This window comes from Coturnix japonica, chromosome 1 (genome assembly GCF_001577835.2).
Source record: "Coturnix japonica isolate 7356 chromosome 1, Coturnix japonica 2.1, whole genome shotgun sequence".
Taxonomy (NCBI): Eukaryota; Metazoa; Chordata; class Aves; order Galliformes; family Phasianidae; genus Coturnix; species Coturnix japonica.
Genome location: NC_029516.1, coordinates 11,292,357 through 11,308,535, shown reverse-complemented (window position 1 = coordinate 11,308,535; position 16,179 = coordinate 11,292,357). Strand labels below are relative to the sequence as shown.

General features: G+C 46.7%; 1 protein-coding gene across 4 annotated transcripts in view; it reads left to right on the top strand.

Annotated features, from left to right (window-relative positions):
• Positions 1 to 338: 338 nt before the first annotated feature.
• Positions 339 to 16,179, top strand: part of RSBN1L (round spermatid basic protein 1 like) — a 44,568-nt gene continuing 28,727 nt past the window's right edge. For 2 of the 4 annotated variants that reach the window (XM_032442338.1, XM_015881676.2), the window contains exons 1-2: positions 339 to 1,090; positions 10,480 to 10,593. In XM_032442338.1, the coding sequence (XP_032298229.1) occupies positions 511 to 1,090; positions 10,480 to 10,593 (694 nt within the window). In that variant the 5' untranslated portion in view covers positions 339 to 510. Of the gene's footprint in view, positions 1,091 to 6,303; positions 6,691 to 10,479; positions 10,594 to 16,179 lie in introns of those variants that run through there. The other 2 variants (XM_032442339.1, XM_015881752.2) reach the window with 2 other exon arrangements.

Genomic DNA, 16,179 nt, shown 5'->3' with positions numbered 1-16,179 from the left:
CCCCCAGGTCCTTCTCAGCCGAGCTGCTCTCCAGGACCACTCCTCCAAGCTCGTCAATCTCGGAGCAGCCACTGTGGGTCCGCTAACTCAGTGTGAGGACTTGAGGGCGGGCTGGGGACAGCACCTGTTAGTGCACAGGAGCTGCAGGAGGATCGGGGGACACTCACACAGAGATCGTGTGTCGTACCCTGCTGCTGTGAGGCGCAGTGTCTGAGGGAGCCCCTTCCCCTGCACTCCCCTGCGCTGTGGTGCCGCTCTGGGCTGTGTCTGATGCTGAACCTGGTCCCGCCCCGCGCTGCAGCGCCCGCCGCCCTCACACAACTACGCACTCAGCCGAGCTCCACCACCCCCAATCCCCTCAGAGCCCGCCCCTTCCCCGCCACGCGATTGGTCCATCGCGCTGTCTGTTCGCCACCGCCTCCTCCGATTGGGCGAGGAGGGGGCGCCCCTGGTCCCTCCCGGTTCTGTCGGTTGAGGCGAGCTGAGAGTAAATAGAAGCAGGAGCTCAAAATGGCGGAGCCACCGAGCTCGGGTCGTGGCGCCGCGTCGCCGGAGCGGGAGCTGTTCTGCGCCAGCGCCAGGCCGGGCCCGGACACGAAGGTCTCCCGCGGGTCGCAGCCGGCCTCCAAGAAGCTGAAGGGAGCCGACGAGAGGGGCCTGAAGGGCGCCAAGCGAGTCAACGGCGAAGGGGGCGGCGGCGGGAGCAGCAAACAGCAGCAGCAGCCGCTGCCCGCGGCGGTGCCGGGCTACGGGAACCCCGCGGCCTGGGGCTTCGCGGCGCTGCCGCCCGGACCCTCCGTCAGCGCGGCCGGCTTCGCCTTCCCGTCACCGCTGCCCCGGAAGCTGCTGCCGCCCGCCCTGCTGCTGCCGCCCGCCGCCTCTCCCTCCCCGTCCTGCCCGCAGCACCGCCACCACCGGCACCGCCCGGCACCGGCCGGAGAGGCCGCTAAGCCTAAAAGGCCGAAGGAGAAGCGAGACAAGGAGAGGAGGAAGCACGGAGCGCTGCCCGCGCTCGGAGATGGCGGCGGCGGGGCCCTGAGCGCGGCGGGTCGGGAGGAGAACGGAGACGTGAAGCTGCTGCTGCAGAAAGGTGGGAGCAGCGCCGGGAGAGGCTGCGGGGGGTGAGGGGCACAACGGCACGGCATAACGCGGCATAACGCGGTATAACGCGGTATAACGCGGTATAACGCGGTATAACGCGGTATAACGCGGTATAACGCGGTATAACGCGGTATAACGCGGTACAACGGCACAACACCGAGGCCGCTCCGCCCCCGCGGCCCCGCACGTTCAGTGTCGGGTGATGGGGGAGCGCGGTAACGTGCGGGAAGGCGGCGGCGGCCCGACAGCCCTGAGCGCTGTCAAAAAAAGGGGGTGTGGAATGAACTATGGCGTCAGGAAGAAGCTGCCAGAGCCCTGAGGTTTTCTTACCTATTAGGGAAGTCAGGGTGTCTGGTGATCGCGTGGGGATCTGCGAGCGGGACGGAGTTTCTGCCGTTGCTATGGAGAAGGCCGCATGTTTACGAGAAACATATTTGTGAAGAATTAAAAGCCATCTCATTGATCGGGACGTTCATTTCACGGGTGCAGTCATGATTCACATCGTGCCCTTTGCGTTGAGCCGCGCTGACCTGTGGCTCTGGGCTGGTTGGAGGCTGCTGAGCGATGCTGCGGGGCTGGGGGCTGCGATGGATCCTAATGGGAATCCTAATGGGAAGGATCCTGATGCGATGGATCCTAATGAGAATCCTAATGGGAAGGATCCTAATGGGAAGGACTAGAATTGCCGTTCAGGTGGGATAAGGCATTAGGCCTCACTTGGTGCTGGCAGGGACCGACAGTAGGTGCTTAGAAAGGCAGCACATGAGGCTGTTTTTATTTCCATTGTATCTTCTCTTGGTCTTCTTATCTTCTTCCTTAAGGCTGATGTTGGCGTGATTGTGTTTGCATTAAATACCAAACAACTTGAAACGTTTGCTCCGGCAAAGTTTCTGTCAAAGGAAAGATAAATTCTAGCACTTAGGTAGGCCCAGCTTGCTTTGGTTTTGGCTTCTACATTGTGCTTCCAAGCTGAGCTAAATAGGTGAGGGTTAATTGTCAATAGGCCACTTCTTGTCCAGCTGCATTTTCTGCTTGTTCCCACTAGTATCTGAGTCTGGTTCAGCTTTAGGTGTTCAGGTTACGTTTGAGATTTTCTTTTTTTTCCTCTTTTTGAATTATTAGTGTTCTTTTGGTTCAGCACATTGTCTGCATCTTCCCACTGGGGTCTCGATGGCTGCTGCACAATCAGGCTCCAAGTGCATGGCTGTGATCCTTTCACATGTTCCGATTCTAATATGCTTCTTTTTCCCCATTCTTATTTGAAAGATGAATTGTGAAACATCTTTAGAAGCAGTTTTCATTGCACACCTAACGCTGGTGAAGCTGTTCTATTGTCCCCGATAGCTGCTGAGAAACTGTATCTTCCTTGCCAAAATATGGAAATAATAACCATATTCACTTGGATGTCCCACTAGCGTTACAGCTCTGTGCTAATAAATCTCTGAGAACAATATTACAGTAACGGGATGAAATATTCTTGAGAGCTGCTGAGAGAAATGATGACAGTGGTGGTGTCAGTGGAGTCATTATTTACCCTGCAGAAGCCTGAGAGAAAACATTCTGTAGCAGGGAACGATGGTTTTTGTGACGAGCACGAGTACGTAACGTTTTAGCTGCTGTTTGCTCAGGGCTGATGTTTTTAGCTTTAGTTTGGTTTTGGAAGCCCGAGTACAGGCAACAAAGAACGTTTTCCGAGGCAAACGATCCCTTTATGGCATCAGGGTGTCGAGGTTTGTTTAGAGGAAGCTGTCTGTGTAGCTGTAACTTGGTGACATAGTTCTGTGAGGGGCTGGAAATCTCCCTATTCATTGAACTGTTCGTGTTTTTCAGATGTGAGGGGTGTGCTGCATCCTCTGTTGTGGGCATCCTGCCTTTTCCAAGTGGCTCCGTGTAGATTAAAGATCAGGTTTGTGCTGTTGATAGTGTGAGTAATTCCCTTTAGGGTAGGAGGAAGGCAGTTATGATGCAGGGAGAAAAAGAATGACCCTGGGGAAGGAGGGAGGGCACTGAGAATGCTCACTGCAGAGGAAGATGAAGAATGATGGTAAGGCAGGGGGAGGGTGGTGTGTTCTAGAAGAGGATACCAGAGGATTTCAGGGTGCCACGATATTTTGGAGCGAGTGAATTTAAGATCCTTCCATGAAGGAGGGAGGAATTGGCATTCAATAGCTGTTCAATAGGGAGGTGATTCTGATGTAGGTGTGGGGTGTGAAGCTGGTAGCTAGATGCCATAGGAAAGCAAGGAAGGATTGAGGAAGAGAATGGGAGAGAGAAGTGCAGGCAGCCTGCAGGTGTGATGATGGTAAACTTAAAGGATTGCATATAAATAGAAACCAAAACAGCCACAAAACCAAGAAATGTGAGAGGAATGTGTGCACAGATTGTGCAGGGAGAAGGTAGGAATAAAATGTGTCCCTCCGAAATGAAGGAGTGTGTAAAAGCTGTCGTACGTGCAGCTGGTGATACGTTGTGAAAATCAGCCTAATGCAGGCAAATGCAGCCTGCTTTATTCTGCAGTCTGTGCTTGGACAGCCGCCTTTGCTTGCAGTGCTGTGGAAAATGAGCAGCAGCATGGGACTGGCAGTACTGCTCTTCCTTAGCATTGACAACTGATTGATAGATCAGTTTCTTGCCTGCCAGAAGGAACATCGTGCAGCTTCGGAGGCTGCAGTCCAAAAGAAATGAAAGTGATTGAAAAATAAGCAGGTGGAACAGGTGAGACTTCCACGGGTTTTATGCTGTTCTGAAGGTGCAAGAACTCCTCTGTCTCCTTTGCAACTGAAGTGGATGTGGGTTGCATGTGGGTACAAGAGGTGGAGTGGCATTTAGCAGTGAGCTCAGTGCTGAGGAGCTGTGCATTGGGGGGAGCTGGGCTTCTGATCAGTGAGCTGTGTGTGAACCTTCTGCGTGGAGCAGGTATTGAGATGGGAGGAAAAGCTGGTAGAGGAGGAGGGGCCTGTGTGAGCTTAGAGCTGGGAAAATGAGGAGTGCTTGGGGGGGGGGGGGAACAGCCAGATGTGTATGGCATGAGGCTGCTGGGGCTGTGGGGCAATATGAGGCATCACGGTGGGGAGTGAAGGGACATCGGGTCTGGACTTAGAAAGCAGTCATCACAAGGCTTGCAAATGGAGTGGTACCCGTAGCATTCTCCTATTTGTAGAGGTGATAGCACAGTGCGGTGACACAGGAGAGGAAATGGTGAGGAGTCTGCACCTACCAGTTTATCCTTTGTGGAAGAGCTGAGGATGAGAGCTGATGTCCTTGGCCTGCAGTTCTGAGGCAGCAGAGCCTGGCTGTGAGGTGCCCAATGTGTTGAGCCTGGTTATGGCACAGATGGATGATGCCTTTGGAAGCTGTTTTTCTATTTCCTTCCTTGAACAAGTGTTCACTTGATGATCTTTCAGATCTTTTCCTTCACTGGAAGGACCTCGAAGTTGCAGAGTCATGGCCAGGCTGCCAGCCTGTGGCTTGAGGAGGTGAATGGAGCAGAGCGAGTCCTGGAGCGATGGTCCTGCATGCAGAGAACTGGGAGGAGCACTTTGCCATCTGTGTAACTTATCTTGCAAATGAGAGATGGAGTTTGTTTAAAATAAGCTTAAATTGTACTTGGCCAGTCCATTTTGGGTGGTGGAATTAAAAGTTACGTAACTACTTTTGTTTTGAAACGTGGTGTGAATGTGATGGAAATGTCTGCATTACCAGTTTATGGCTCCACCAGTTCAGTTAGTTATTTAACCGATAGTCTGCTCGAGCAGTTCATAGTTGACATAGTTTTGTTAGCAGTGCAAAGCTCAGATGAGCCACTCCCCACTTCATCAGCCTAAGGCGGCCTGTTTTTGTGTTGTGTTTTGTTCCAGGCTTACTGCAGGGCCCGAGCCAAATTCATCAAACATCTTCTCTGTTTCCTTGCCATCTCTGCACACAGCTTCCCTCTCCCTCCCTCCCTCCTTCAGTTTCTTTTCTTTTCAATGATGTCTTTGCTGATAAGGCTGCCTCAGAATGCAAGCAGTGACAAAATGAGATTGGTATTTTTAACTTGCTGATGGGGTTTTCCCATGTGAGCAAGAAGGCAAAGCTGAGCACCGTTCTGTAGCTCTTGGTCTTATTTTTCCCCTCTCCTTCCTCCTGCTGCCTTTGAAACTGAGATTAAATAGTGTTTTAGATGGACAGTTGCCAGTGATTCTTGGGATAACTTTGTGTCTTTCACTTGTGTGACACTTCTGGTTCTTAAACCTGTAAAAAATAGCACTTGAAAAGTCTGAAAGGCTTCTTGAGTTCAGCTTGCATCTGGTAGAGGCTCTTTTCATAGTCTGAATTGGGCTGGAGAAAGCTTTGGATATTATTCTGTTTCCCTGCTTAAGATCTGGGTTCACCATCTGATGCAGTAGGTTGTCTTTTTCCTTCTGCTATAAATTACCTTTTTCTGATCTCCTTCCTTTTCCCTGTGTTTTGTTACTGTCCTGTTTAACTCAAACACCACCTTTCCCCCAGCTGCTCTCAGTTCAGCAGTCACATCCTTGTGAGGCCTGAGCGCTCTCCTCTGAGTTCTTCATTCCTGTCTAGATGCTCCACGTCCTTTGGCTGTAGAATCACGGGTCATTTTTCTCCCTTGAAATGAGAGGAGTGGATGGAATCGTCAGACCCGAAGCTCTGCAGGCCGCGTCTGCAGCTGCCACGTTCTCTGCTGCTGATTTCTGATGCAACTCCCCAGTGCTCATGCTTCACATTGGCTCGTGTGCTGCCGTGTGTGGAAGGTCTCCTTTCAGACTGCAAAGATCCGAGGAATGGGGGAATGAAGTTGAAACTAATCGCAGGGTTTTTTTGACTCTGAAAAAGATCTCCCTTCCCTCCCATTCATGGAGGGGTTGGGGAAATGCAAGGGGGTTTCTTCAGTCATCTTGTGCGTTTTAAACTTGAATACTTGACAGATATCCCATTCAGTAATTCCTTTTCCCCCCCCCTTTTAAAATAACTGTAAGGGCTTTTTTTTTTTGTCTCAAATCTGTTAAGGGTTTCTTTTTGTATGACGAGTCAGGAGTGTGGTACAACAGTACAGGAGTTGTCTGACTGGATACAAGTGCAGATGACAAAACTGCTACTATGGTTATATTAAATGCATGTAATATCTGTACTGCACTAAGGTGAGTTTTGCTGTTTTGCTGTTTTATTTAAGGGATATTTGCATTCAGAATAGGAGAGATCACTGGAAAGATGACTGAAGGATTGCCCTCCTCATCCCCTTTATCTTCGGCTCTGGTACTGCTGGTGTTCACCATACTGATGGTGTCCATTAGCGGTAGTTTGTAAATATTTTGCCTGATGTGCAATGACAGCCCTTAAATCAAAGGGAGGAGGGAGAGGCAGGATACTTTGAACATAATCTCTGGCTGACTGCTAATGTGGGTTACCATCTGGAAAGCTGATGCGAAGCAGCTGCAGCTTTTGGCTCCTGACAGGGTTCTGAAGCTCGTCTCATAATGCACAAACGGACTTGTCCAAGCTCCAGCGTAGGCCTGAAGGTGCAAACTTCACGACGTGACAGCTGCTGCTCTGTGCATAATCCACTGCACAGCATTTTTCACTTATTCGGTATGTTCTTGATTTTCCTTTTTCCCCTTGAAAGCTTGCAATGAAGAACTGACCCCGTTTCTGAAATCTGAGTGGTGTGATCTGTCAGCTTGTGTTTGTATTTACTGTTAGCGAAGGTGTTACAATCATGGTGAGAAGATACCAAGTTAAGAAGTGGAAAACTCCTTTTACAGCCTGAATTAATTTGGTTAGTCGTGTGCATTCTTCTAGAACAGGAGGTGCAAGAAGTCTTCATAATGGATTATTTTCTGCCTATATATAGCACTGTAGGGCACGCTGCTGTTGCTGCATTTAGGTCGTGGCTGCGCTGTTTCTATGCCACAACTGTTCTGCGGTTGTTAGTAGACAGTGGCCAAAGTTGCTGCTGTGGTATAATGTGAGCAAGATCACCTGCTCCTGGAGGCAGACCCTGAAACGCATCCAGCAAGATGTAAGTCGGGGTTTTGTGGAACCACTGGCTTCCTGGAGTGCCGTATGTCACAAGGAGGTTATTGTAGCAGAAGTAGGCGTCGGGCTAATGGGAAATGGCTGTCGGCTGTTCCCTGTTTCAGGATCCCGTGGTGAGCAGCGTGAGGCAGTGATCGTCCAGCTGGGTTCTCACCATGTGCATTGCGTTGGCTTCTGGTTGATGTTAGGGTCAAGGCCTTTGGTATGAGTGATGTGCAGATAAAGCAGTAAGCGTTAGTTCAGGTGTCCAGCAGAAGGGCTGCTATTTTCCCAGAGGCTTGTTTAGTTGCTTTTTCTCTTTTTAAATTGGGATCATGTATGGTTTATCTTTTTCCTATCACGTCCAAGGTGATGGATGGCATTGAGATTGTCTTCTTCCCCTCAGGGCCCTGCCGTGGTGATATTTAAGGTTTATTTTCCATTTTCCAAGCAGGCAGAGCAGAGTTAGGAGGATTTTTTAAATTTATTTTGATACACTGATTAAAAAAAATGAAGTCAAATCTTCCTATTCAGTACCTGAATAATCTTTTGGTTATCCTCTACCAGAACAACTCTGTTAAAAGAGAGAAAGAGAGCACATAAATCAGCTTAAAGAAAGCTGAGGTTTGCATTGTGAAAATACCTGCTGGAGTGGGAAAGGAGTTGTTAATGTGTAGATACGTTTAGGTGGCTTCACTTAATGGTAACCCCCATTTGGTAATCCCAAATGGTAATCCCTTCACCTTCCTTTGAACTCAAACGATCTCCTCATTATACGATAATTCATTAATTGCCTTTGTGAGTGTTCAGTAGTCCATTGTAGTGAGGACAAACCATTCCCCTGGCAGTGCTGTGACGTACCAGGGTAGGTGCTGGTGGTACCTGATGTTCTCTTGTCCCAGGTTGCTGCTATTTGTATTACATTATCACCTGGGGGACTGTCTCACCTGCTAAACACAGCAGCTCCAGCCTTTTCTTTCTTCCCCTTACTTCTGTTTATTAGAAGTGGTATTGATGGGAGATCATTGCAATTGTGAACAGATATAGGTTGGCAGGAGTTTGTGTGGAGATTGCTTGGAGAACTGTGCTTGTCTGTCCTTGTTAATGCCAGATGTGTGTCCTGATTCAGTTCTGAGGGAGGTGATCTGACAGTTTGTCTGTGCAGGATGGGATTCTCTATTATTTTTACCCACCCCAGGCTGTGCCCTGGTCCTGTGGTAGCACTGTCACCTCTGCAGTGGAACGAGTTGCTTTCCAACCTTCCTCAGCTGCCTTCTGTGCACCTACAGTCCCCTCAGGTCCGCTGTGCTTGTGGCTGTTGCTGGGGGAGGTCACGTTGTTTGTTGTGTCTGGAACTTGCTACCATCATCCCTGCTAATTGCTTTCTAGATATGAAAATAACGTGGAGATTCTTTGGATGGTTTTGGTTCATTCTTGGTTCTTGCACATTGCTTCTACCAGAACTGCAGGATTCCTCTGCCTGGGATGCTCGTCACACGCCTACAATAAAGGATTCTTTCAGTCTTTCATCCTCCTTCAACCATGCTCAGCATTTGTATGTGCTTTTCAATCTCCCTTTGATTTCTAAGTGATAGAAGTCAAGAGTACCTCTTAACAGCATGCCAATACTGGGAGAAAACTTTGATTTTTTTATTTTATTTTATTTTTTTTTTCCATGATAATGGTAATCCTGGCAGAGCTGAGCACTGATGCCAGCTCTAAATGAAGACAAATCTGCCTCCTTGCAGGAGTCAATGTCTGCTTTCAGCGTGCTAAAATCTGTTGTATAATTTATTGCCTACTTTATAGTTCCGTGTTGCAGGGATTTACAGTTTGGGGGTTTGCCTGTGTGGGGGGTGGCAGCGATTGGAGAGGAAGATTAATGTGTGGTTCATCTGTTCCTAGGAAATACAGATTTGTGCTGCTGAGGAAAATGTCTGGGTACTGCAGCCTGCTGCACAGATCAGTCTGATTTGGCATCCCCTGTCATGAAACCATTGGAGTCTGGGTCTAGGGCTTGTTTCAGTAACTTAGAACTGAGACCTCCAGACAGTTTGAAGCACGGCTGCCTTATTCCTTTGTGTTTTATACCATCAGAGTTGTTCCTCTCTCCTCTGCCCACACTGATCAGTGCATAGGGGCAGACATGTGTTGCCTTCTCTCTAGGAGTGCTGTGAAGTTGTCATTACAGCGTTTCTTTATGTAGATTACTGTCAAATCCTTGCACTTCTTAACCACTGATGTGCTTCATAAATTGTCTGGTTATGTATTGCATTACAGAACTGAAGGCTCTTGTTTGGTTTTGATAAATGTTTCCAGTTTGTTAGTTTTTGAAGATACCTGCTTCTGTTTTCTGTGAACATGTGGGGTAAAGTCAGTAGGTTTCTCTTTATATCCGTGTGTTACGAATGCGAGCACCATAAATAGCACATCAGCATTGCCTCTCAGCTGTGATACTGCCAAAGCATTCTGAAACACACCAGCTCTTTTCCTGTGGAGGTTAAAAAGCCCAATAAAAACCCATAGAGAAGGTACCTGGCTTCTGTCTGAGAAACAAGAACTGTGATGTTGGTTGTGAGGCTTAAATGCTTCACCTCAAGGGTGATTCTAAAGTCAGCTTGAAAAGATAAGTCCTAGAAAGCATTTTTTGTGTGTGGGTCTAGTATTTTCATGTAGAAAGCATGCAAAGACCTTCCTAACAGCAAAGACATGGAAATGTGGAGAGACTCGGCAATAAAGTAAATGAATAATAACTGCTTGAATTAGATCTTCTATAAAAACATGGATCTTCCGACAAATAGCAAACTGTCATTCCTTTCCATATCAGGTCTGATTCTTGTAGTTGCACCTTCCTGCTGTTAACACGTTACGGGTGTGGCTGGTGAACTCGACAAAGATTTATTTTGTCAGCTGTAAAACCTTTCGTATTTCGACCTATCTGTGGAAGCCTTAAGTTACGTGAGATTTCTGGTGCATATCCACATCCAGGGAAATAGAATCCCCTCACTTCTCCTGTTCCTGATCTAATGTGTGTAACTTGAGCTTCCAGAAATAAGAGCTGCATCCGGATGACAAATAAGAACAGAGAGTAGTATGAGTAAATAAAAATGGTTATAAACTGTGTGGAGCTGACATGCGAGTTGCTGGATACAGTTCTGGCATAATAGGAACAAAACTGGCCTGGGTTCTATAAGCTTATGTTGAATTATTCAACAGATAAATATTAGCTTTTCATATTAAAAGTCCTGGGTTTTCCTTGTAACTCCTTTTATCCTCTTAATAGGACTTGCATAATATTAATGCAAAATGTGCACGCGACAAAGCTTGCTGTTCCCACTTAATCATAAAATGTTTGCATTTCAGCTCAAATCAAAGAGAAAATGAAAGAAAGGGAGAAGAAGCAAAAGGAGAAGAAGAAGCACAAAATAATGAATGAAATAAAGAAAGAAAATGGAGAAATCAAGTTATTGCAGAAAGGTAAGTTAAACTGCACAGTGTTTTTCTTTATGGTATTTAAAACCTTTGTAATTGGATCGAGTGCTGAATCTTAATACTGAGATTTTTTACTTTAATGTCATTTTCTCAGCATAGCTGCTATAATGCTCATAATTTAAAACCTTAATTATAAACTTGTCAACTGTGTTAGGTACTGCAATTAAAAAATAGGACTGTTGCCACAGTGCTTCCTGCACAGTGGTTCCTGAAAGGCACCTGAAGGACTGTATGGTTGTTGGTCTCAGCCAACATGGGTTCATTAAAGGAAGGTCCTGTTAACTACTTTTATTTCCTTTTATGACACAGTCATCCATCTATTTGACCAAGAGGGGCCAGCTGATGTTGTCTTTTGGGATTTCAGTAAAGCTTTTGATACTGTTTCTCACACTGTCCTTCTGGGTCTCCTTCTGCAGCTGGACAAAACCATAATGTGAGCAGCTGGCTGACGGGTAGGGTCGAAGGGTTATAGTTAATGGAGTTATGTCAGACTGGTGGCCAGTCACTAGTGGGGCACCCTAGGGCTCTGTCTTAGGGCCAGGTCTCTTTAATGCTTTCGTAAATGACTTGGATGTAGAACTGTAGGGTATTTTGAGTGGGTTTCCTGGCAGTACTAAGTTGGCAGTAGCTGTTGATTCTGTCGAGGGTAGAGAGACCTTGCAGGGAGAAATCCTGCTTCTCTCAGCCTCTCTTTCTGTGTGTGATGCTGTGCTCCCATAGTCATCTTCCTGGCCCACTGCTGGACTTACTCCAGTACGCCCATATTTGTCTTGGGTTGCTGACCCAGAGTTCTCTGTGATGCTCCAGATGTGTTACACCAGTGCTTAGTTAAGTGGAAGAATTGTCTGTCAGCCTGCTGGTAGAGCTCTTCCTAATTCTGTCCAGGAGACTGTTAACTGATGGCTGATGGTCAGCTTGTTATTTGTGAGGACCCCCAACTCCTTTCTTGCCAGGCTACTTTCCAGCCAGTCTTCAGCCTGAATGGGGGCTTGGCTTTATTCTTCAGCTCAGAACTCTATGCTTCCCCATGTTAACTGTGTGAGACTTCTGTTGGCCTGATTCTCTGCAGCCTGTCAGGGTCCCTCTGACTTGGCAGCACAACCTTCTTGTGCATCAACTGCTCCCTTCTTCTATTTTAACACTGAACACTGCAGACCTGCTGAGGAGTGTGCTTTGTCTCATCATCCCCATCATTAATAAAAACGTTGAGTAGTGCTGTCCCAGGGTGTCAGCACCCGGGATTCCCTGTTAGCGACTGTCCTCCCACTGATCTCAGTGCTGCAGGTTACAGCCCTTTGAGTACATTAGTAAAGCCAGTTCTTGATCCATCTCTCGCTTTGTTGAGGCCGTGCTTCACTGCTGAGATGATGCTTGTTTGAGTAGCTCCACTGGTTTTTATTTCCAGACTCCGCTTTTGTAGTTTGAAAACAAATCCCTGGTAGATCTTTGTTCTTATACCTGCTGTAGGATTTCATTTACAACAAGAAATAAAATAAAAACCTCCAAATCAAAACATTATCTTCAGTGCATTCGTGGACATGCAGTTGTGTAATTACTGTGTCACAGTTCAGAGTATGAACGCAGCTCCAAGTAATTGCATTAGCAACTGACAGCTTATAACCTGTACCGATCAGATTTCGCAGTATCAGCTTAGACGCTGTGGAATATTTAAGCTGGTGACTTCCTGTGAAAAGATGCAGCTTGTCTTTGTCACCATGGAAGGAAGTTGGTGGTTGAGATACTGAGCAACGGGAAACTGCCTTAACAGTGACAGTGTCCAGGTTGTGTTTCTGTCCTTTCCTACCTCGTGTGCTGAATGGCAATAGAAATAGGGCATGGGGGAGAATTTGCAAAGACAGCAACTCTTGTTACACAGAACTAATAAAAGACACCTAATAAGGGTGTTGCACCTGAAAGGGTGTTCCATTGTTTAAAGTAGGTGGGGCAACAAACAAACGCTGTGCCACAGGGGTTGTATAAGATTACTTTGCTCCCTAGAGCTGGTTGAATAACAGAGTATGTTGTCCTCACATAGAATGGTGCTGTAAGTGGGTTAAATGCTTGGTCTGTGTTTCACAGTCTCCTGTATCTATTACCAGATATAAATCATATTTTAGGTTTCCTTTAGAAATTGTACAGAATTGTATTGTAGAGACAGTGCTTGGTTTTGCTGTGTCTGCGGTGTCCTGCAGAAATGGCCCATATTAATAAGGGGAATAAAGGAGAGCAGCTGTTACGAAAGCAGGCAGATCCACTCCACTGGGTTTATATCCTGTTCAGAACAGCAGTTCTGGATATGTCTGTGGGCCTCCTGAGATCAGTCTGGGTGCGCTTAAATGTTCTGCAATGATTGTACAGCATTTCCTGATTGCTTCTGCTGATGTCGCTTTATGTCCTGTGAGCTGAGGGCTAGAGAGCAAAGGCTGACGTGCTTGAAGATGCAACTTGTGTGTGTCTGTGGTCAGCAGCTCCATGACCTTCTGAAAGGTTAGTAACTCTTTGTCTAAGGATATCTTCTTCCTGGAACAAAAGTAAGCTCTAAGCTCTCTTATTCTCAGCTCTGAATTTGCTGTGTGGACTTAAAAGCAAAGGCAGACTTCAGTGCCAGTCTGTGAAGACCATCATTTTCTCCTTCTAGGTGTTAGGTCCAGATCTTGTTCTAAAACTGTCACTGACTGTCGGCTGAATGCTTTCATTGGTAGGTTGTGAAGGTTGTTTTGATTTTTTTCTTTGGCCTTTTATTTGAGACATTCCTTAAGGCGATGGTGGTGATAGGCTATGTAGCTTCAGACAGTTAAACCAGGTAGGTGTCCAAGATAAGGGTGGCTGGCTTTGTGAGGGAAGTCAGTACTGAAGGTTTGGTGCTTTTTTAGGGAGCTGCTGTCCAAGCCTGATTTCGGTGCTTCGAGCTGCATGCTGGCAGAGTTTGCTGCTGCTGTTTGAGAAGCTTAGGGATGTAGGCTGTTCGTCTGCCTGAATTTGTGTTGCTGTTTCTGTTGAAAGCAACTTGCCCTAGTTTGGAGAAGGACAACTCTGAAAGGGGTTATTTTTTCAGCTCCTGACTTTCTAAAGGAAACGTTTGGCTCTTTCAGTGAACCTGGTGGCTCTTGAATGCATCTAGAGCTTAATGCTTTTTTGCTCATTATTTTGCACTAGCAGGTATGTTTTCTGCAGAACAAGACAGTGTGGTTGCTGCTGCTTCTCTCTGTAGTTTTCTATTTGGAAGAGAAACTTGTGTATTTCTGGAAAAGAAGAAAACCTTGCACAAGCCTATTGTTAAACATTAAGGAAATATAAGCAATTTAATTGTGCTCTTCCAAAAATCTGCATGGGGGGGGGGGGGGGGGGAGGAGGGGGGGAAAGAAACGTCTTAAAAATGGCAATATTTTATAAGGGATTTTTAGACTGCTTTGTTGACATGGTTAAGGGATACTGGAAGACCTACCTGAAGAGGGGGGCAGGGGAGGGGGAAAAAAAGGCTTATTTGTAAACAACACCATTTTTTTTCCTTTTAAAACAAAACAAAAAGGCAGCCATATTTTACTGATATTTGTTATTTCTAACAATGCACTAGGAGAAATTGTCAGTGTGTCTCTACAAGGTTAAACGTGTTGGCTCATGGAGTGTCAAAATACAGGGAAGAGCTGAGAATAAGCATCTTTATCTTTTGGTATTAAAGTCTGTCTGTACAAATGATGTTCCGAAGCTCTCGTTTTGTTCTGGGAAAAATTACATTTCATCGTACTTTATGAACCTTCTAGATTTTTTCCTTTATAGATGGGTTTTTGCACAGAAGTGATTATAAAATCTGTATGCAAGCGACCTCCATGTGAGTCATACTGCCTGTTTTTTTTCCCACTTGCTATATTTGGTCGTTGTGTTCCTCTACAAATCCTCAAGCGTTTTCCTTATTTAATACACTTCAGTGGATGGGGATGGAAGTGGCTGAGGTAAGAGCACAGGAGGTGCAGCCCACCACAGTCTGTATGCAGCAAGTTGCTGACTTCTACCTGTAAAATAGATGCATGCAGAGTAAGACATGTAAAATAACAGGTATAGTGTGTGTGATGAGATCATCTGAGAGCAGAGCTCTCGTTCCTGTGGGCCTCAGATATTTTTCAGAGCGAATGCGTGTGCTTACCTTGTGTTGCTCAGTAGATTGCTCTTCTGGTGTTTGATGCAGACATTTCTGCTTCCACTTTCCTTTGTTCCTCCCCTCTTCGTCTTGTTTCTCCTGCTGAAGTTGTTGCTGCCGGTGTTACTTCTGTTTAACTAATGCCTTCAGTTGGCATGGATTGCTGGGAGCCTGAGTGGGTCCAACAGTGGTGGACTGGGGTGATTCTCCCTGTGGTACAGGGTGATACCACGGCAGCAGCTCTCAGCTGGAGGAATAGGAAAACTGCTCTGGCATTGTAGGAGGGGGGAGAAAATCCATCAGAAAAAAACAAGCCAAGCCCACATGCTTCTGTCTGTGGAACCTGTGCAGGCTGACAAGTTCTTTGTGTAATTTCTTTGATTGAAAAATATCCAAATAATTAGTCTGAAGGATGTAAGTATGAATTGCAGACAAATGATGATAGGCTGTGGGAATAATGCACACATGTATCACCGTGAAGTAATCTTAATTTTTTTTAATGATTCTATTTCAAATACAAGGAACTCAAAGGCAAGATTTGCAAGAGAATTGCAGTGCTGTCATACCTATGGAAGGCTCTTCCTTTGAGAGCAGTGCTTCTGCCCTCAGGCTGTTGCTAGTAAATTGTTTTGGTTAACTTGTGAGGTGAGTCCATGCAGAATGGATGCATACAATACAATCAAGGGCAAAAGGCAAACATTTCGTAGGTGTGAAGTGGGCTTCGATTCTGGAGCTACTGGAGAGAGCCTGATGTAAGGCCATGAAGACTCATCAGTCACTGGACTGGAGCACAGGACAGAGGACAGGCTGAGGGATGAGCAGCTTGGGGCAGAGAGGCTCACGGGGATCCTAAATACCTGAAGGGTGGGCACAAAGGAGCTGGAGCCAGGCTCTTGTCAGTGGTGCCCAGTGCTGGGACACGAGGCAGTGGGCACAAATTGAAACACAAGAGGTGCCATCTGAACTCCAGGCAGCACTGCTGTGCTGTGCAGGGGGCTGAGCAGTGGCACAGCTGCCTGGAGGCTGCTGACCTCCTCCTTGGAGATGTCCACATGGTGTCTGGCCATGGCCCTGTGCACCCTGCTCTGGGTGCCCCTGCTGGGGCATGGGTTAGACGGAGGGACAGAGCTTCCTGTCAGCCATAGCCACTCTGTTTCTGTGGTTATAATTTTTATTGATTTTTATTATATTTATACAGATTAATTTAAATATTTTCTTCCCTGAACTGGCCAAAATTTGCAAGAGGTCTGATGTGGTTTACGCTGCCTCCTCTGAAAGTGTGCTGATGTTTTCCGTAGCAGGGTGAAGGAAGTGTGTAAGCTTCCTGTGCTTCTTGAAGTGGAAGGCTTCATTGACTTAAGATAATGAGATCAGCACTTCCCACTCCATACTGTACTTTTAAAATCCAGATGTGAAGTTGTACAGAACTGTGTCAT